We start from the raw sequence: 22014 nt of genomic DNA, 5'->3' as shown, positions 1-22014 counted from the left end.
GTTAAATAATGTTAGATGACATTGCCCAATAAATGTCATGCCTACAGTTTCATCTTTCTCAGCCTATTTAGGAAAAGTGTCAATTTGGCCATATCACGTCTATCTTCTGAAAGTTGGCATCAGTGAACAACTGCTTTGTGATCGCCCCTCTGACCGACCACTTGAGTGATTTCAGATTTGTTGAGCCATCTCCTCTAACATGACCTAATAGGATAGACTGGCCAGATTCACTTACTTTAGCTTATGGACACGGGCCAGGGGAAAGCACAGCAGTGTTGCTGCCTCAGGGAAATCCTCAGTGTGGGTCTTCACTGGGGTAAAGGGGGTAATTTACTCTTTCCTCCAGACAGCTTATCAGTAAGGAAACAAGACAAGTTGGGTGTCTGTGAAATTAACTTGCTCAGTAAGTTCAGTTTTCCAAAGGATAGAATACTTTGAAGAGACAGGAGAACAGTTTCCAGGAGGAGAGCTGAGATAGAGAGAAACTATCATTGACCCACCAGGCTCAGGCACAAAAGCCTTGTCACTGCCCGTAGAACCTATACGGAGAGCTTCTATTGGCCTACAGTTTATCTTATCCTTTCCTGCCCTTACTCCACACCCTTGAATTTAACTTTCATTTCCCTCATCTTCTACTTCGGATCATCATAGTGGAGGTCAGGCCCCTGGTGAGGTGAGTGAATCCTGAACACATCTGCCCAGGGCCTGTCTTCAATCTTCTCCAAGGAATCATAACTTCTCCACTGGTGTCTGAGGATAACTGAGTGGTTTGTAGAGGGCAGAGTTTGAGAGACACACTAGAAAAAATTAAATCTTCTTGGGTGAGTTTTATTTGTTGTGTGGAAGCTGTTCTAAAGGGGTAAAAAGTCCAACTTGCAGACTTCCTTCTGAGAGTGCTGACTGAAGATATGTCTGGGGAGGGGAACTATTACAGGAAGCGGGGCTGGAATAAAGCAAATGACTTTATTGTTTCTTCCTTGGAAGGGATGTTTATTTTTCAAGGCTGAATCTACCCACAGCTCCTTCCCATTCTGTGAGTTTGAATTGCACCTTGCTGAGGACATTTATCTGCATGACTGTGTAGGTAAATTCTCATTCCCTAGGCTTGCCTGGGCTCAGGTGTTGGATGCTATGACATCTGGCAGGTTCTGCAGCCTGTCATGAATTCTCTTGTCCAGACTCGGAACTGCTGCACTTCCTTACATCCCTAACCTGTTCATCCTTCTCCTTGAGCCAGATAGGCCACCTAGAACCAACTCAGCTGAGGCAAGGGGAGCACATGGGAAGAATTTCTAGAAGTGACATCTGGAAGCATTTAACTTCTAATAACAGTGATATCTAACTTTTATTTTTAAAATCTTACTTGATTGGTATTAATGATATAAAAGGATGTCAGAGAAGTATTATCCCACATGGAAAGTAATTTAGAGGAGTCTCTGCATTTCCCCCCCTTTCCTCCTTCCTATAGAAGTTTCATCTGCACCCACCTTTCTCAGGCATATGGATGACACTAGTCAAATCTTTTTCCTCACTCCAATTTCCCTTTTTCTGACCAAGTCTTGTTTCATCAAGGTTGACTTTGGAGATAGTCACCTCTGCCACCTATTCTTGTCACCTTCTCGGGCATAGTCAGTGTTAGACCCTTGTCTTCTGAATTCATACAGTTCACCTCTGTCAGGCCAATTGCAAGTCTTTAGAATTGTTTTGTTACTTTAGTTTTTCAGGTTTTACTTTGCTAGTACTGTAAAGTATTTATATTAAATAATAGTAGATGACTTCCTGGGAAATATTACAAAACCCAATTTCACATTCCAATTCTATTTGGGAAATGTGAAGTTTTCTCATATAACATTCACAACTTGTGGCTATATTATGTTTAGAGAAACAGTTTAACTGTAGTCACAAAAGAAGAAAGTCATCTCTATGATCTTACTATTTTCCCTTTTATGTAAATACTGTCTTTTTATGTCCTTTATGCTTATCTTTGACTGTGATATCTGAGGTGTTTTAAGTTTGTGTTTTCATGAGCTCCAAGTTAAAAGATCAAAGGTAAGGATCAGGCTTCTGACATCATGGGAGTCAAATGGGACTTGAAGTTTCATCAGGCAGATGCCTCTCATGTTCCCACATCTATCTTCCTGTTGCCGAGGGAAGCTTGTTTCACTGCTTAGAGAGTGATGGAGTGTCATCCTTCAGGTATGAGGACTGGTTCCTTCATGTCTCTTGTGAATCTAGCTGCTTTGATATTAGATCCTTGGAGCACTGCAAGGAAAATAAATTTTGCCGTTTCATGTCTGAATGCATGCTCTGGGCCTCCCTTCTTTATAGGCTCTTGATGCATCTCAGCAGTAGCTGGTTCTTGAATAGGATGAGAAATAATGGGGGACCCCTCACCATATTTTAAGCAAAGCTTTAGCCATAAAATGATATAATGTCTACCCCTGACCTTGATATTCATTAACGTGTTATCTTGTGCACCTACCAAAATGCACTTAATACATCCAGACTAGTTTTACTGTCAAAAATGTGGCCTTAAAGTGAAAAGTTGCTGCTGAGCCATGAAAGACACCAGGATTCTTGGCCTCCAGAGGACAGGAATTCAATCCATGGCCAGTGGCGAGGCTTGAGCACTCAAAGCTTCTGTTTAACAAATTTTTATTAAAGTATAAAAGAGATTGACAAAGCTTCTGACATAGACATCAGAAGGGGGCAGAAGTAGTGCCCCCCTTGCTAGTTATAGCAAGCTGTTTTATGTCTTTTAGACAGCTATTAATTAGATAAGAGAGACGTCTCAAGGCTGAGGGAGCTTCACCGGCCCCTCTCCCACAAAATGCATTTTTGAGATAGGATGGCATGAGGTGTGTCATCCCCCAGCCATGAAACAATTGATATGAATACTGGTTTGTTGAGCTATTATCTGTCCAAGATTTGAGAAAAGAAAAAAAGTTAGTCTTAGGTGGAACCACTTTGAAGAAAGGCAAATTCCAAAGCAGATACATAGTTTCATTAACATAGCTTAAGGAACATATTTCCATAAGAAAAACACATTGGTTAGCTCAAGGATTGAGAAAGTCAAATTCAGGTGGAACAAGGTGTCATCATGGCAACACAGAATTTTAAGAGAAACCTTGTTTTAATTTACTATAGAGAAGGAAAAAAATCTGACACTTATAGTTTGTTTCCTCCTGCTGCTTAAGGGAGACATGAAGAATGTCTGACACTTGCAGCCTATTTCCTCCGTTTGGAGACCCCTGGCCTTCCTGCCTGTTACCCTCTCAAAAGTCTGCTGACTTTTCACTTTATTGTAACCCAGTAGGCTTCCCAGAAAAACAAAACACACACACATACACACACAACACAGAACAAACAACAACGACAATAACAAAACTTAGAAGAGTAAGCCAGTATTACCTTTGCAGGAAGAAAGATTCCAGGACTGATGCTACCCCTTGTTCCCACATATCTAGTCCAACTCCCAATCTTGTTCTCTTACCTCTTCTTATCTCTCACTCTCACCCGCTGCCCAGCATTTCCTTCATCACCCTGTCCCTCAAGCTATCATCATCTCTCCACTGAGCAGCTGTGCCTGCATCCTACCTGATCTTCCCAATTCCGCACTGGGTCCATCCAACATCTCACAGCCCAAGGGCACAGCTGGTCATGCCCCCACTCCTCTCTGATGGGAAAACATTAATAACTTCTCCTGACTCTTGGAGATGGGTCCCTGAATGTTACATAATTTGGGAAGTGTCATGTTTAACGTCACTGCAGCCTCTTGTGATGCAGAAAGCCTAGCAATCTTCTGTACAACAGCCACACTGGCCTTTTCAAACTCATACAAGATGATATGTCTTCCACACACAGCTCATTTCCTCTACCTGGTAGGTTTTTTCTTCTTTCTCATTCCATGTTTCCTTTGTCTTCTTCAGTTTGCACTTTCACTGTTGTGTTTTCAAGCTGAAATTCTTGGATAACCTTTATTTTCTCCAATTATTTGATTTCTAAACAACATCTGTATCTTTTTGGTAATGTTTTCTACATTTGTTCTTTTGTGTGTATACAAGTATATATATATCTGCACCTAAGGCTGAATTTTTATTTACTATTACTTTCCAGGTGAATATCAAGTTAATAGTGGTTTAAACCTTCTGTTTAGACTCATATTTCTTTTTATGGATATTAGTCTAGTTGCTAGCATATGTTACTTATTAGTGATTATTAGTTGAATGATCTTGCCCAATATATTGAGTTTTTTTTTCAAGACGAACATTTATTTCACCTGTTTATGTGTTTTCAGATACCTGACTTGTGTAATCAGTTGAATATATTGATACTACATCCCTCCCTATAATCCTCTTATACACACACATCTTTGGGCTCCTATCAATATCCTTGACCTATTTCCAGGCCAAGGTGAAGTCACTATTTATCCACTAAGATTTCCCAGTATCTCCCAAGTGATCTGTATCTCTTCACTTCTTCACTTCCACACCCCCACTGCATTGGGTAATAATTGAGTCCATGAATTTGCCTTTGTTTGTCTTTGATTAGCTCAGTGGGTAGGAGGCAGGCCCCTGAAGAAGGGCCCCTAATACATTAGGTTTAGTTCCACTCTGTGTATTGAAGATACATGATCTTTGTAAGTCACCATCTCTCTTTACATATCTGATAATGGGTTTGCTCTTACCATGTACAGACACACATAGTCAAATATTATATGTGTGTGCTCAGTTGTGATCGACTCTTTGCGACCTCACGGACTGAAGCCCGCCAGACTCCTCTGTCCATGGGATTTTCCCAGCAAGATTACTGGAGTGGGTTGCCATTTCCTCCTCCAGAGGATCTTCCTGACCCAGGGATTGAAACTGAGTCACCTGCATCTCCTGTATTGGCAGGCAGATTCTTTACCACTAAGCCACCTGGGAATCCTTGTCATATATTAAAATTATGTAATGACAATAAGGGAAATCACTGTAAAAGTCCAACAAATGATGACAATGATTACACTGTGATAAGTCTTCAGAGCAGGTCTATGTGATAAGAGAACACTTAAGGAGAATTTACTGAAGTACAAGAGACAGTCATACTGATATTTTGATACTGAGGATATTTGGGGCATGGAGAGATGTTGGGTCACATAGGGATCTTAGTGGAAAAGGTGTCAGGTCATCCTTTTGTTTAGTAAAATTAAATAATAAAAATAATTCCACAGATAAGGATGTAATTTGTCATGTGACATGAATCAAGAGTAAAGTATTTAAAATTATTATGAAATGTCTTTACAGAATTGTATTGGTTTCTGCCAAATATCAACATAAATCAGCTATAGATATACATATGTCCCCTCTCTCTTGAACTTCCCCCCCACCTCCTTCCCCATCCCACCGCTCTAGGTTGGTATATAGTCCTGGTTTGAGTTCCCTGAGTCATAGAGCAAATTCCCATTCAATGAAAAAAATAAATAAAAAAGTTTAAAGTATTATGAAATATCCTTTTTGCCAGGTCACCAAGCTCCTTATCTTGTACCTTCATGTTTCATTTTTGTCCATCAATAATCTGGTATTGGACTGGACTTAATTTATTCACAACTAGTATCTTGCATTTCTATCTTTCTAACTCTGCCCCCTTTTAAACCTTCCAACACACAGGGATCTCTGAGAAAGAGTACCCTCCGAAGTCAGGACAAGTCGGAGCAGCTGAGCAACACTCATGGCTTCAGGAATCGTGATGAACCTACAGGAGGAGGTGACCTGCCCCATTTGCCTGGAGCTTCTGACAGAACCCCTGAGCCTTGACTGTGGCCACAGCTTCTGCCAAGCCTGCATTACTGCAAACAACATGGTGTCCATGAGTGGCCAAAACGAGGAGAGAAGGTGCCCTGTGTGCAGAATTAGTTATGAGCCTGGGAACCTGCGGCCTAATAGGCATGTGGCCAACATAGTACAGAGGCTCAGAGAGATCAAGTTGAGCCCAGAGGTGGAGCAAGAGAAAAATCTCTGTCTGCGCCACGGAGAGAAACTCCTGCTCTTCTGTGAGGAGGACAGGGAAGTCATTTGCTGGCTTTGTGAGCGGGCCCAGGAGCACCGTGGTCACCACACATTCCTCATGGAAGAGGTTGCTCAGGACTATCAGGTAAGAGAAAAGAATGGAGGAAAGACACGTTGTAGAGTGTTACTTGAGGGGAAATCTCCACTTTGCATTGGACTTTGTTTACCTGGTCACCATGGACTTGAGGCTTGTGATCTCTTTTCATCCTATGCCCACCTTCTGATGTCTGAGGGATGTTTCTGTGAATTCCCCCAATTACAAAGTAATGATCCTACACACAGACTTTTAGTCAGAAGTAGGTGGAGATCTGATGCCCAAAGAAGCTCTCTTGATGACTTTGAACAGGAGGGTAACGAGGACACTGGGTGGATTGAGGTGTAAGTTGTTTCCCCGCTGCAGGATCAGGTTTCTTCCAGAACAAAGAGAACCAGTCTTCTTTGGAGAGAGAATGCTGACTCCTATCTCCTGAGTCTTAAGAATACATTCCCCACCTCAGATTTTCTCCCAGGTCATAGATTCTAATAGCTGTTCTCTATAGTTTTTGTAAAGTGGATTCTCTTTGGAAATCAGCCTCATTTCTCTCTCATTTATCCTCTACAGTGATGCTGAGAAAGTCCATAGCTTGACTCTGGTGTGGTTCTTTTCTCACAGAAGAAACTCCAGGAAGCTCTAGAGAAGCTAAGGGAGAAGCAGCTGGAAGCTGAGGAGTTGGAAGTTAAAGTCAGAGCACAGATTGCTGCCTGGAAGGTAGGAGAAGGCACTTCCTGAGGGAGTTAGACAGATATCTTGGACAGGACCTTGGGTGGTCACAAGTAGCTGCCTTCCTCTTTGTTCCCTGACAGTTGTCATTTGATTAGTCCTTTCCTTCATCCTATCCCTGATAGGGGTGGTGCTAATAAGGGAACATATCACAAATGAACATAGATTCTGGAAGGGAGGTATTTATACAGAGGACATCTGTCATGAGGATAACAAGGGAATTTCATATTCCATTCCTGTCATGTGTTTTGTCCTTGACTCTTCTGAATGAGACATTTGGCAATGGATTATGGCTCTGTCCTGGCTTCCCTGGTAGCTCAGCTGTTAAAGAATCTGCCTTCAATGCAGGAGACCACGGTTTGATTCCTTGGTTGGGAAGATCCCCTGGAGAAGGGATAGGCTACCCACTCCAGTATTCTGGCCTGGAGAATTCCATGGACTGTATAGTCCATAGGGACGCAAAGAGTTGGACACAACTGAATGACTTTCACTTTCACTTTCACTTTCATAGTTTTGTCAGACATAACTGAGCAACTTACACCTGTCCTCAGCGTTCAACCTTAGCAGAAGGTGGTGGGAGGGAGTCAAGAACAATACAGGAAGGCACGAGCATCCTGGACATCTGTGTGAAGACTGAGTCACAGCCAGGGGTCTCATTTGACTATGAGTTGTCTTCAACAATGCAGACGTGGGACTATTACTTTGAAATGTGATGTAGAGAAAAAAGAAATATCATGTGAGCTTCCCTAATCATTGCTTCCCTCCTTTCTCTCTGTCTTCCTCTCTCTTTCTCATACTCCTGAAGGATCAAATACAACATGAGAGACAAAATGTCAAGGCAGTGTTTCAAAAACTGAGAAAGAACCTTAAATATGAGGAGGTGAAGGAAATGCAAAAACTGAAGAGTAAGGAGGAAGTTGGTCTACGTAACCTGGCAGACTCTGAGCGTGTGCTGATCCAGCAGAGCCAGTTGGTGAGAAATCTCATCTCAGATGTGGACCGTCGTTTGAAAGGATCAACAATGGAGATGCTGCAGGTAACATTGGGCAAGAAACCCTGGCATCTGTGATATGAACACTTGAGCTTTACTGTTCGTATGATATATAGCTTTCTATGTTTTTAACTTCACCCTTCTTATATTGTTGAATGTAAAATATATGTCCTGTATATAGCAATAGTGGCTTTTTGTCAGGTCAAAAAATCTTCCTTTTAATGAGGTATTAATACAATGACATTTAATAATGCAATCATTGATCTGGTTACATTTAAATTTATCATTTTTCTATTTGCATTCCATATGGCTAGTTTTCATTCTTTCACTTCAACTAGGTTCTTTTGTGTTAAACAAATATCTCGGGTATAAAATATTGTTTTGTTATTTTATAACTATGTATATTTTTCATTTTCTCCTAATAGCTGCTCTAACGATTAGAATGTTTCCTATCCCATTGTGATCTACTCCTGACTAACACCAACTTCATTTCAGTAAAAATAGAAACTTCCTGTACCACTGCTTCCTTTTCTTCCAGCAACAACACAATGATGCTTTTAATATTGCACCCAATCCTACAGGCAAGCATCTGAACTTTTCAGAATAATGAGAAGAAAAATTCTCTTTTCTTCTGGAGTTTATGTCAGGAGGTTTTTGTTTTCTTCATTAACTGAGAATAAAGTCAATATGAATGATAGTTGCTCAGTCGTGTCTGACTCTTTGCAACCACATGGACTATAACCCACCAGGCTCCTCTGTCCATGGAATTCTCTAGGCAAGAATATGGGAGTAGGCTGTCATTTCCTTTTCTCCAAAAGTCAATATAGGTGGAGTAAATAGAATTGGAGAAAGACACAGACCAGATTCTGATGACAAGGTTGGAGCTTCAAAATTAAGCATTGATTAAAGTTGTAATTGTATTCACAAAATTTTCTATTTATTGCAGTTTTATTTGATTTTTGTCATATACAAGAAAAGAGCAGAGACTTTGTGTTTTGTTTTTTGTGTGTGGACCCAGCTGTTGTACTAGTTTTTTGTAACATGGAAATAAGTCTAATATTAAAGACACCAAATATACGGATAAATATCTGCTCAAAAAAAACCAACATCTCTGATGATTAAGAAAATTAGATGGCTACAAACTGTTAAGGATTTGAACAAAATTGACTCAGCACAAACTAAAGTGCAGATAAATGTTCTAGTTTTTGGACAGTGATTGAGTGCTTATTGGTAACATTAGGAAAATGGGATACAAGAGAGGAGACAGTTTAGTTGATGAATAGTAAGTTACATATTAGACATCCTAAATTACTGATTCATGTGACATTTTTTACCAAATAGATTAATAAGCATTTAAGAGACAAAACTGAGTAAAAGTAAAGATTTGGAAATCAACCGCACATGTGTATGTTGAACTTAAGGGAGTGAAAGAGGTCACTGATAGTGTATAAAATGAGGCTAGAGAGACATGAAAAACACATATGTTAATACATTTGTTTACTTCCAGCCTCATAAAAGCCATGTAAATAGCTTGAGGAATATTAGGATTATGTATTCATCTTTGATTCTCCAAAGCCTGACTTTAAGCTTGGCAAATAATAGTAGAATACTTGATACTTTTGTTGAATAAATTAAAGAACCATTAAATATTCAAATAGCCTCATGGGGCATTTTATGCCTTTGCAGGAAAGTGAATATGTTGGTTTTTCATGTTCTTTCATCAGCACATACTAAAAGCCTCCTGCTCTTACAAGTGTCAAAGCTATTTTACCTTTGTTGAAAATGTGACAGTGTCACAAGAGTCTTCTAGAATGACTGGCCTCGCTCTTGTTTTTACTTTTGCTCTCACTTTGAGACCATCTTATTCACACAATCAGGGGTGGAGGGGATGTAATTAAGATTTCTAAGTGGGAGGACCTATTACTTCTTGACTCATGTTTTTTTCCTCACTAGGATGTGAATGACATCATGAAAAGGTACGTGTGGGAGACCAGAGATTGTCCATTTATGGAATAAAAATAATTAAAATCACTATCTAGATTTACCTGGTGGCCAATTAGAGGAAAATAATGGTCAAGGCAGAAAAAATGGTATATAGATTTGCCTTCAATTTCTGTTCACAAATCAAGGCTAAATTTTTCCTAATGATTAAGAATGGACCAACTTCTATGGTAGATAATTGAGGTCATTGAAAGTCACAGAGTTTAGTCAGTAGCCATGATAGGAATAAGACGTTGCAATAACAGACTCCTGTGACTTCAGACATTTAATTCACACTTGGTATCCTTATGCAACTCAGCTTTCATTTTAGTAGGTGCTTGAATTACTTTGGGAGAGTCATGTCTTTTTTATCTGCCAAGCACCCAAATTGGAGACAACTCCTTTATACTTGAATTTTGCCTTGGGTATAGAAGAGACTTGGCCCTTCTATATCTTTCTGATTAGATTTCCAAAAACAGACTTGAATATCAAAGAATATTATGGCTGTGCTACAAACAATTGATCTATCTTGCTCATATACTCTAGACGGCAGAGTGGAAAGATAGTATCCTTGTGTTTGAATTTGCACGTGTACATGGTAGCATCAAGATTTTTACAAACACATGAAATTTAAACCACTGTTGCTTTAGTATTCCTAATGTCCTGTTTTTCAAGGGTTTGTCATTATTCCCAGAGAACCTGAGATCTCAGGGTTTTCTGAGAGCCTCTGTATTGGGGAGCAGACTTTGAAGATCTGGGGAATCTCTAGACAGTGTTCCCATACCTGGTATGTCTCAAACGCCTGGGAGCCAGGTCCTGCTACCTAACTTTCTGACACCTCCCTGGAACACATATCTATGCAGGGATTTTTCCACAAATTAATATTTTGTGGTACCAAAATATTATTTCAAATAATTTCATATGCTTTCTAGAAGCTAGAGAGGGAGAGGTTAATGATTTCACTAAAGAAGGAAGAAACTGTCCTTCTGACAGGTCAATACAGTCCCAGGTCACACAGAGGGTAACTAGGAAGGTGGACATTAGCACATTCCTTCTGGCCCCAAAGTCAGGTATCCATTCTCTCCTTTCCCAAGACAGTTAAAGTGCATCAGTGGAGTAAAAGTCAGTGGTTTGAGAGGAACAAGAAGTCAGTCACGTGGGGGTCAATCTTTTTCTTCCCTAGGAGTGAAACCTTAACCCTGAAGAAGCTCAGAACTCTCCCCAAGGGACAAAGGAGAATGTGTTCAGCTCTTGATCTGACAGACATACAGCGAGTGTATAATGGTGAGGAATGCTACCTAAGTGGGTGTCTGTGGAATTCTTGTGATGGAGGGAAAATGGGGAGGAGGCTCCAATTTCTAGATATGGATAGAGACAGCAAAGCCCAGATACTTTGTGCTGACGATGCGGTCATATTTATGGGAAGTGACCAAGTGTTCGATCATCTTCTCTTTCATTAGTTCAATATCTCACCACAGCCCTTCCCCTAATCTGGAAAAAGTAGATTTCGGAGCTGACTTGCTGGCTTATATGTAACATTATGGTTTATTAACCATAATAATAATATTGGTTTATTAACCAATAATAATAGTGCTATTATTTTTATTATTTCAGGGCTGACAGATGTGCAACGCTACTGGGGTAAGGAAACATCACAATGTTATCAAGCCACCCTATTTTCATCATCTTTTAGACTTTTTCATTTTCTATTAGGTCTCATATTTTAAGATGTCTGTTTCCACTCCCAACACACACACACACACACACACACACACACACACACTACCTTTCCATTCAAGTTATTTTAAAGATATCTTTTACCGTATCACAAATAAACCTACATAATAGCCCTAATCCAACTCTGTAATTTTTCAACAGTTCACGTGTTCCTGAATCTTCTCGCTAGGACCTTGCCATTTCTGAGAACCAGAAGCAATTGAGATATGTGTGCAAACCATATATATAAGAATGATGATTTTGAAGATTATTGTGTCCTGGGTTCCCCAGTTATCACATCACAGAAATATCATTGGGAGGAAGATGTATCAGAAAAACCTGCCTGGATCCTGGGAGTATATGGTGGAAAACAGCATGGATATAAGAAGTTTCTATTTGAAAACAATGGAAATTGTCAATATGTTTACTGGAGATATCAACCTAAATATAGCTACTGGATTATAGGGTTAAAAAATATGTTCAGAAAAAAAAAGTATGTTCAGTTTGAATATGATGCTTTTGATGAGTCTTCTTCCTCAAGTCCCTTGATCTTAACCCTCTCCCTGAGTGTTCCCCCGCCCCATTGTATTGGGGGTTTTCCTAGCCTATAATACTGATGTCTTATTTGTCAATGTCACAGACCAAGGAATTCTCATCTATAAACTCTTTTCATGTTCCTTTACTCAGAAAATGTTTCCATATTTCAGTCCTGGGAAACGTAATGCTCCCATAACTCTGTGATGGCCAAACTCTTGAACTTTCTTAGATTCACACTCACTTCTTTGTAGTATCTCTTGATATATGTGCATCTAAGACACCTTTGATTATCTACTATTGTCCCACCCCTCTGTCTTGTTCAATTTAAATATCCTTACTTCATCAAAGGCTTCCTTGGTGACTCATTGGTAAAGAATCTGCCTACCAATGCAGGAGACATTCAATGCGGTTGGGTTCAATCCCTGGGTGGAGAAGATCCCCTGGAGAAGGAAACGGCTACCCACTCCAGTATTCTTGTCTGGGAAATCCCACGGACAGAGGAGACTGGTGGACTACAGTTCATGGGGTAACAAAGAGTCAGACATGAGTTAGCGACTAAATAACAACAACAACAACAATTCATCAATAGGGTATAAGATTTGTTTGTGTCATATTTTCCCAATATCATTTTTGCATTTGGAGAAAATTTTAATTCATCATTCCCCATATCCTAAGGAAAAATGACTAATGCCTCATAAAGAAAGAATAGTATTGAAGGGACGTCTCTGCCAAATTTTTAACAATCTCTTTTCCCCTGTCACTGACTGCAAAGAAGGAAAGCTTTTCAACAACTTTTGCATACTGTCAGACACCTAGTTTAGGAGTCATTCTCTAAAGAATGAGTGCTGAGTAGTGTTTCTGTTTATCTATGATGTCCCTTATTCATCAAGGAATTAAGGAGAAAATATCATAAATGATATATACTAAGAGAGGAAGTTTTGTGTCCAGAGCATTTGAGTTCAAGTCCTGTCTCTCTACACATTAGCAGTATAATCTTGAATAACATCCCTAAACATTGCTCATTTTCTTAAAGTAATCTTGATATTAAAATCGCACCATACATAAGATCATTGTGAGAAGATAAATGTTACTAAATGTAAAGCATCTAAGTGTCTCAGCTTAAATATTTGATCTATTAATTAATGAAAAATAAAACCTTTGTCAGTGTCTTATTAAACAGGTTTGTGCTTTCAGGGGCATAATATTTTGTTTTATTTTTTATTGATCTCTCTTTTTCCAGATCCTAGACACCTTTGTGCCTCTGTCCAGACTACTGCAACCAGCTCTCCCTACCACAGAAAACCGTGTGTGTGTGTGTGTGTGTGTGTGTGTGTGTATAATTATTGTTAGAATTTTATTATGGTTTTTATGTTTCTACACACTGGCTCTTAGCAAGTAAACTAGATTCTATGATACTCAAGATCTCATTTGTAAGAAAAAAAAATTATACAAAATTTACCTGATTAGTATTGTGAAAGTTAAACAACACAATGTTTGAAACAATACCTGTAATTTCTAGCACATAAGGGAGTAGTCCCATAGGGTGTCTGTTTTTTCTTTGGTTCCCTTTCACTGTGACTGAAATCACTTTAAGAATATATGCTATTTTATTTTCAAAATTATTTCCATTTCTATGTTTTAAGAAACAGAATGTGTTAATTAAGAGATTATACTTTTCTTTCAATCTTACCTAATTTTTAAATAAATCTTTCTGTGTATAAATAGCTTTTTTTCTTTCTTTTTTGGCAACACCAAGAGACACATGGCATCTTAGTCTCCTGAGCAGAAATCAGACTGGCACTCCTCTTACAGTAGAAATGCCAAGTCTTAATCACTGGACTGCCAGGGAAATCCCATCTTTTCTTATTTAAAAAAACTTTTCTGCAGTAAATCTGTCTTATTGAAATTGAATTTTGATTGGTCACTTTGCCCAATTTTTTAAAATTTATCATTCCTGATATGTTATGACTCAGAAGTGTAATTGTGGGATTTGTTACCAATTTTGTAGCTAAGTGTTTGTCTGCTCTGATCAGACTTACTATTGCAATAAGGTGAAAGCTGTCAGAAAGAAAAGTCTGTTGTCTTCTTTCATTGAGATAGGAGGGATTATTCCTGCAATGGATATTCATTTGGGGTGGACATACACATACACATTCATTGGTGGGATCCCCTTGTCTTTTGGAATTTTTATGCCTAACTCTTTCAACAGAGTCAGAGTTTTAAAATAAAATGTGGATTTTTGGTGAAGCAGTATCTGCTTTATCCCTGCTTATTCCCAAGAATTCTCTACTTCTTTACCTTTGGAAGGCCTTTGATGAGTCAAGGATTTCCAAGGAGGATTTTTCCAGTTTCTGCATGTATGTGCACACATACCTCCATGTCTTGGGACTTATTTATGTAAACTGAAGGAAATTGATCTTCTAAATTTTTCCTTTGACCTCAGTCTTCCTGTCACCCCATTGCTACAATGACTGAGGCTCTGACTTACTACTAAACATCATAGTCTTGGTTTATTGACACATGACTCTCTAGGAATAATGATATCTTTTTATTCACTGGGAAAACTGATCCTTCAGTTCAGGATGAAGTATCTTGTTATGAGAATATGAAAATTTAAATTTTTATATAAAATAGAATAGAAAATATCTGCACACTGAAGGACATTCACTTTCTAAGGGAGGTTCCTGGCCCCAGAAGTAAAGGTCTCTGCTGAAAATAATGTGAAATCGACATTGCTCTCAATTATAGGGTCTCTTCTCAGTAAAGGAACAAGGAGGGTTTTTGGAATTTCTTCAATCAGTGGTGCTGGGAAAACTGGACAGCTACACACCATATACATAAGTAAACTCAGAATAGATTAAAGACCTAAATGTATGTCCTAAAACAGTATAACTCCTAGAAGAAAACCTAGTAGAACACTCTTTGACATAAAGCACAGCAATATATTTTTGAATCTGTCTCCTAAGGCAAAAAAAAACTAAAGCAAAACCAAACAAAAGAGGCCTAATTAAACTTAAAAGCTTTTGCACAGCAAAGGAAGCTATCCACAAAGCAAAAAGACAAGAGACTGAAAGGGAGAAAACATTTGCAAATGATATGACCAATAAAGGATTAATATCCACAATTTAGAAATAGTTCATACAACTCAATATAAAACAAACAAACAAAAAACCTAATTTAAAAATGGGAAGAAGCCCTGAAAAGATATCTTCTGTTAGAGAATACACAGCTGTTCGACAGGCACATGAAAAAATGTTCAGCATTGCTGATCACCAGAGAAAAGCAAATCACACCTGCCATGAGATAACATCTCACACCTTTCAAAATTGCTATCATCAAAAAGACCACAAAGAACAAATATTGGTAAGTTTACAGAGAAAAGGGAGTTCTAGTATAATGTGAGTGAGAGTTTAGATGGGTGCAGTCACTAGGGAGACAGTATGGAAATTTCTCAAAAAACTGAAAGTACAAATATCATATGATTTAGCAATTTCACTCTTAGGTATATATCTGAAGAAAGCAAAACAAAAACAAAAATTTGAAAAGATACCTGCACCCCAACATTCATGGCAGCATTATCTACAATAAAGAAATATGGAAGCAATCTGTGTCCATATAGTTGAATGGGTAAAAAAGTATACAAAATGGAATATTAGCCAAAAAAAAAGAAAAAAGAAAGAAATTCTGTCATTTGCAACAAATATATGGATCTAAGGTACATTATGCTTAATGAAATAAGTCAGACAGAGGAAATCAAATACTCTAGATTGATACTTACATGTGGAATCTAAAAAAATAAAACAAAGTTCTGAAACAAAACAGAAACAGATTCACAGATACAGGAAACAAATTAGTGCTTGCAACTGGGGAAACGTAAGTGAGAAACAAGATAAGTATGAGTTTAAGAGAAACAAACTACTATGCATAAAATAAATAACCTATAAGAATATATTATATAACATTACTGAGAAATAACTTTAAAAGGAGTATTTCTACAAATACATTGAATCACTAGGTTTTACACCTGAAACTAATATCACATTACATATCAATTATACTTCAATAAAAAATATTTTAGAGTATTATAAAATAATTATCATTGTGAAAGATCTTTTCTTATCAATTTCATAGCTTCCAGGCCCTACTTTATAATCACAATAGCCTCTTTAACTGAATATACTTATTAAAAGTTGATTTAACATCCTATCCTAATTTTGCAGTAGTCTTATTTCATAAAAATTCCTTTTCTCTGTCTGTCCAATTTCAAAATATTATTATTTAAGGCACTGCAGGAAAAGTGGAATTTTGTGGAATTGCTCAACAATGTTGAAGGCAAACTTTGTTTTTCCTGGCTCACTTTCCCCTTTCCAGAGGGCTGATAAACATGGCCATCCTGGGGATGAAGAAGAGACCGCTCTCCTCCCCTGGTGCGAAGGGAGGGGGAATGTTTCTCTGGCACTGGTTATTCATGCAAGACTTGATTGGATCCTTATGTCCTGTCCTCTAGAATTATGAACAAATCATACCTCTTGAGTAAATAACATGAATTGATTGGTTTTTAGGGTCAGTATATATTTTGGGTCATTAACAGCCAGATTTTTTTCAGAGCGACTGTCTCAGTTTTTATTCTCATGGTTCAGAAAGGAGAAGGAGATAACTTGGGGGTACGGTGGTTAATGCAGAGCTATAAACGTGACTTTGAATATAGACTATTTTTGATCTGAAAATCTTGTTGACTTTTGGAAGGAACTGGAAGGCTCAGCATGTGTGAGTGTGTTAATGTGGCCCGCAAGGGAGGAGGATAAAATTTACTGTGAGGACCAAAGGTGATGAGTTTCATTGTGCAAGGACCTCTCTTTTTCTCTAGTCCTTCCTCCTCTGTCTTGCACCCCACAAATTCCATATTTCTCCTTTTACTCTCCAGTCCCTTTGAATGTCTAATCTGACCCTTCTTCCTGGGCCCCAAAGAACTAAAGGATTCCCTCCAGAAGAGTCTGTGTGTGATATTTGTATGAGGTATATGTGCCTCTGGAATGTGAAGAAAGAACTCTTTCTGCTGGTGGAGGATGTATAGGCTGGCTCTTTATCAGGGTCTCATCTCTTTAACACCCAAGAACTCCCTTTCTTCAAAAACTCAAACTCCTATTTATGTGACGTATTTCTGGGGAGACTGATGTACAGCAGACTTGGACTGTAAAGTCTTGCTTCAATCTATCATTTGAAAATGGTGGCTATGTAGGTATCACATGTTTCTGAGGTTGTCTGGTGATATTATCAAAAATACACTTGGAAAATATAGGAGGGAATCAGAGACTTGAGAGATTGTGAAAAAGTGGGGGTAGGTGAGACTGATGTCCTGGGAACCTCCTCTGACATATTACATTTATGGTAAGAAGAAACCAGTGAAGAAATCACAGCGGTGAGGTATAGAAAACATGGGCCAATGGGAAACCGGAATGATCCAAGCTCCTTTTCCCACCACCCAAAACCTGTGTCCAGAGCCAACTATGTTACCATCAATTACATTATAGGTTATTACGTTTTGAGGAACCAGAGAATAATAAATTCTCCTTCAAGCTGTTTCCCCTTCTAATCTATACTTTTCTTGCTGGAGAGGAATCTAATGAAAGATTTCCCACTTTGGGTCTGTGACTTCTAACTGTTTCTGGTCTAAAAAAAAACCCTAAAATATAGGAAGCAGTGGTTAGAGTTTGACCATATAGATAAACTACAGAATTAAGGTAAGTATCTGAGTAAACCTTTGGAACAAAACAGGGAAGATATGAAAATTGGTTAAGTTTTCTTCCAAGAAATTCATGTAAATGTTCATTGTAAGGCTAGTGCAGAGAAAAAGAGAGTGAGCTGGGCAGTCAGGCAAGAAAAGGAAATTTATTAGAGGGAAAAGAGAGGGTGAGTGGCTCCTAAGGAGAACCAGCGTTCTCCCTTTCTGATGGAGTCCTTCTTATACCCCACCAATGAGAAATTCTCTGAAGGGATGGTCACATAGCCGGAGGTCTGGAATCTGGTGGTCTCACATCTTTGAGAATACAGGTGCCAGTGAGATAACAGGATGTTATTTGGGCAATTTGGTCAGTCTTACAGATCACTGTGATTTATTCTTTGTTTGCAAGGTCGACATAATGAGCCATCTTATTAACGAGACCCCATGTGGGCCCTATCATTAATAATACTAGAATTCCATTAGGTACCACAGCAATTATATTACTGCAACAATAGAAGAAAACCATGATCACCCTCAGTATGCTCAAGACAATTAAAACTGTATCAATAGCCATGTCACTGCATGTCTTTCTATTTAAATTTCACTACTTGGCCACAATTTGCAGCAGAACTGAGACAATAAAGAACAGCGAGGAAAATTTCCCTCCCTTACTTCAAAAACCTTACCACCATTTGATCCATGAGGAGAGATTCTCAGTGACTGCGTGATGTAATAACACAGAACATAAAGGAAAAAAAAAAAAAAAAAAAGCCAGTTCTCAGAATGCCATTTCTACAAAAGTTAGATCATTATCATTACACTTGAAAATCATTGTGGGTTTCAGTTCATGCACACCCAAGAAAATGAAACTGTTCATACGGCTCAACAATTATGCCTACATAATTTATTTCCTGCCTCATAGGTATGAGTCAAAAAGAGTTTATAAGCCAGTATTAGCTTTTTCTTCTGTGGATTATAAACAATACCAAAATATCTGTCCTTTAACTCTACAAGCATCTACTTCTCTGTCTCCCAACCTGCCAAACATCAGTTGATGTGTGCAGGTTGCTATGCTTTGCAGCCTGTCAGTCAAGGACCCAATATATATGATCAGCACCATTTATTAATTTATGTGTTCTTACATGCCTACAAGTTGCTAGATGAAATGACAGTGACATAGTTTTATCACAGTTAGTTTCTGGAAGACTGCCTCAGTAAGGAAGGAATGTGCATGCCTGAGTGTGCCAAGTCACCTCAGTCCTGTCCAACTCTTTGCAATTCTTTGTGACCACCAGGCTTCCCTGTCCACCAACTCCCGGAACTTACTCAGACTCATGTCCATTGAGTCGGTGATGCCATCCAACCATCTCATCCTCTATTATCTCCTTCTCCTCCTGTCCTCAATCTTTCCCAGCATCAGGGTCTTTTCCAATGAGTCAGTTCTTTGAATCAGGTGGCCAAAGTATTGGAGTTTCAGCTTCAGCATCAGTCCTTCCAATGAATATACAGGACTGATCTCCTTTAGGATGGACTGGTTGGATCTCTTTGCAGTCCAAGGGACTCTCAGGAGTCTTCTCCAACACCATGGTTCAAAAGCATCAATTCTTCTATGCTCAACTTTCTTTATAGTCCAACTCTCATATCCATACCTACTACTAGAAAAACCAAAGCTTTGACCAGATGGACCTTTGGTGGCAAAGTAATGCCTTTGCTTTTTAATATACTGCTAGGTTGGTCATAGCTTTTCTTCCAAGGAGCAAGCGTCTTTTAATTTCATGGCTGCAGTCACCATCTGCAGTGATATTGGAGCCCCCCCAAATAAAGTCTGTCACTGTTTCCATTGTTTCCCCATCTATTTGCCATGAAGTGATGGGACCAGATGCCATGATCTTAGTTTTCTGAATGTTGAGTTTCATGCCAACTTTTTCACTGTCCTCTTTCACTTTCATCAAGAGGCTCTTTAGTTCTTCTTCACTTTCTGCCATAAGGGTGGTGTTATCCGCATATCTGAGGTTATTGATATTTCTCCTGGCAATCTTGATTCCAGCTTGTGCTTCCTCCAGCCCAGCGTTTCTCATGATGTACTCTGCATATAAGTTAAATAAGTAGAGTAACAATATACAGCCTTGACATAGTCCTTTTCCTATTTGGAACCAGTCTGTCGTTCCATGTTCAGTTCTAACTATTGCTTCCTGACCTGCATACAGATGTCTCAAGAGGCAGGTCAGGTGGTGTGGTATTCCCATCTCCTTCATAATTTTCCACAGTTTATTGTGATCCACATAGTCAAAAGCTTTGGCATAGTCAATAAAGCAGAAATAGATGTTTTTCTGGAACTCTCTTGCTTTTTTGATGATCCAGCAGATGTTGGCAATTTGATCTCTGGTTCCTCTGCCTTTTCTAAAACAGAGGTAAGCAGGTATAAAATCTGTGAGCAGCAGTGGGCTCTGTGGATGTGCTTTGGCCATGGGGGAAAAGAGCAGACTAGATAACAGTATGCCAAGTGAAAGAATCCAGACTGCAAAGATCATGTATTAAGGTTTTCATTTTTATGAATTGATCTAAAAGGAAATCTATAAAAATGTGAAGAAGATCGGTGATCATCTAAGGCTCAGGTTAGAATGAGGATGACTGTCATAGTATTAGATTCATTTTCAAGTGATGGAAATGCTCCAAATTTGCTTGTGGGTCAGAAACGTAGCCATGTGAAAAACTACCTTTCTCTCTCTCTCCTTCAATCTACAACCATTAAAACATTCACAGCTCAACAAAGGGGCCTCCATCCAACAGTGTGACACTGAGGAATTCTGAACATGAAAGATGGGTGGCCTGGAACCCACAGTAGGTGGAACCAAGGACATGGTGGGGATGGGGCCTGAGATCCCAGGCTTCTGACTGTGGACGCTGAGCCCACTGCTCCAGAGGAGCCAGCAGCAGCAGGCGGGGCAGCGCATATGACTCTGGCATCGTGCATGGGCACACAAACCCTGCTTCCAAAGAGATCCGACAGTAGTGGCCATGAAGACCGGGCCCACACCCTCACCCTTCCTGCTGCAGAGGCATGGACCACCCCAGCTCCTGCACCCTCATCCACAGTGGCGGGGCCCTCGAACCTTATAACAAAGGTCAGGGTGGGGATGGGCTGCTCAATCCAGCTCAGTTCAGGTCCTTCCAGCTCTCCCCATCTCCCCCACAATGGAACCTGTTTCAAGGGATCTCAGATGTAAGGAAAGAGCCTGCCATCCTGATGAAGACAGCAACTCTGGCACAAACAAGGCAGCAATGACACTGCTGTCATGAGATGGAGCAATAAAAGTATGGAACAGCCCCACCTCTTACAGAGATGGTGGAAGCTGGAACTTTGCCAACTGTCAAATACATCCAGAGGTAACCGCAGATACTAGAAGCCAAAAGCTTATGTGATGTTGCCACCTACCGGCAAATAAAAGGAAATAGACTATCTTGAATCTGTCATTTAATTTCAAAAGTGCAAGCAGAGGAAAAATGTATCAAACAATATGAAGAACTACAGTAACACTACACCAGGAAAAGAAAAAGATAATTTTCTAGATGCCAAATTTAAAATAACTGGTAGTCCAGTGGGTAAGAATCTAACTTCTAATTCAGGGGTTCCAGGTTCAACCCCTGGGCTCATCAGGGAACTAGGAAATTATGTCTGGAAGCACCTGAGCCCATGTGCCGCAACTACTGAGCTTGCCTGCTGTAGAACCCATGCTCCAAGACAAAAGAAGTGCTTGACTATTGCAACTAGAAAAAGCCCAGATACCACAGCAAAGGGTCCGAGCACCACAAGGAAGACTCAGCATAGCCAAAAAGAAATAAATAAATAAATAGAATAGAATCGTGTGATCGAACTGTTAGAGAATTCAAAATAACTGTCATGAAGAAATTCAAAGAGATACAAGAAAACTCAGAAAGGTAGTTTAATGATCTGAGGAATAAAATTAAAGAACCTGAAGGAATACTTTACCAAAGAGACCGAAACACTAAAGAAGAGCCAAACAGAAATTCTAGAGCCAAAGAACACACTAAATGGGATGAAGGATTTTGGGAAGAGAGAATTAGTGAGCTCATAAATAGAAATCTAGGAGTGATACAAGTAGACGAGGAAAGAGAAATAAGATATAAAAAAAAATGAGGAAATCTTACAAGAATTACTGGAAAGTTTTAGAAAGAGCACCATTAGCATCATGCGTATCCCATTAGGAGAAGAGAGGGAAAAGGGAGAAGAAATATTATT

General features: G+C 39.2%; 1 protein-coding gene and 1 pseudogene across 1 annotated transcript; both read left to right on the top strand.

Annotated features, from left to right (window-relative positions):
* Window positions 1–705: 705 nt before the first annotated feature.
* Window positions 706–11761, top strand: LOC133060805 (tripartite motif-containing protein 5-like). Its single transcript, XM_061148569.1, has 8 exons — window positions 706–821; window positions 5649–6132; window positions 6700–6795; window positions 7613–7843; window positions 9752–9774; window positions 10962–11062; window positions 11393–11419; window positions 11657–11761. The coding sequence occupies exons 2-8, from the start codon at window positions 5710–5712 to the stop codon at window positions 11716–11718; spliced, it is 963 nt and encodes a 320-aa protein (XP_061004552.1). The 5' UTR covers window positions 706–821; window positions 5649–5709; the 3' UTR covers window positions 11719–11761.
* Window positions 11722–12250, top strand: LOC133060809 (E3 ubiquitin-protein ligase TRIM34-like; annotated as a pseudogene).
* Window positions 12251–22014: the final 9764 nt, after the last annotated feature.

This window comes from Dama dama, chromosome 1 (assembly GCF_033118175.1).
Source record: "Dama dama isolate Ldn47 chromosome 1, ASM3311817v1, whole genome shotgun sequence".
NCBI classification, from domain to species: domain Eukaryota; kingdom Metazoa; phylum Chordata; class Mammalia; order Artiodactyla; family Cervidae; genus Dama; species Dama dama.
This window is presented reverse-complemented; position numbering and strand designations above follow the sequence as displayed.

Bases quoted from the DNA above. Each gene is read 5' to 3' on its own strand.
- LOC133060805 (XM_061148569.1), top strand. From the start codon at position 5,710: ATGGCTTCAGGAATCGTGATGAACCTACAGGAGGAGGTGACCTGCCCC. The intron at 6,796-7,612 runs GTAGGAGAAGGC...ATACTCCTGAAG, and splicing joins CACAGATTGCTGCCTGGAAG to GATCAAATACAACATGAGAG. The intron at 11,420-11,656 runs GTAAGGAAACAT...ATTTTTCAACAG, and splicing joins AGATGTGCAACGCTACTGGG to TTCACGTGTTCCTGAATCTT.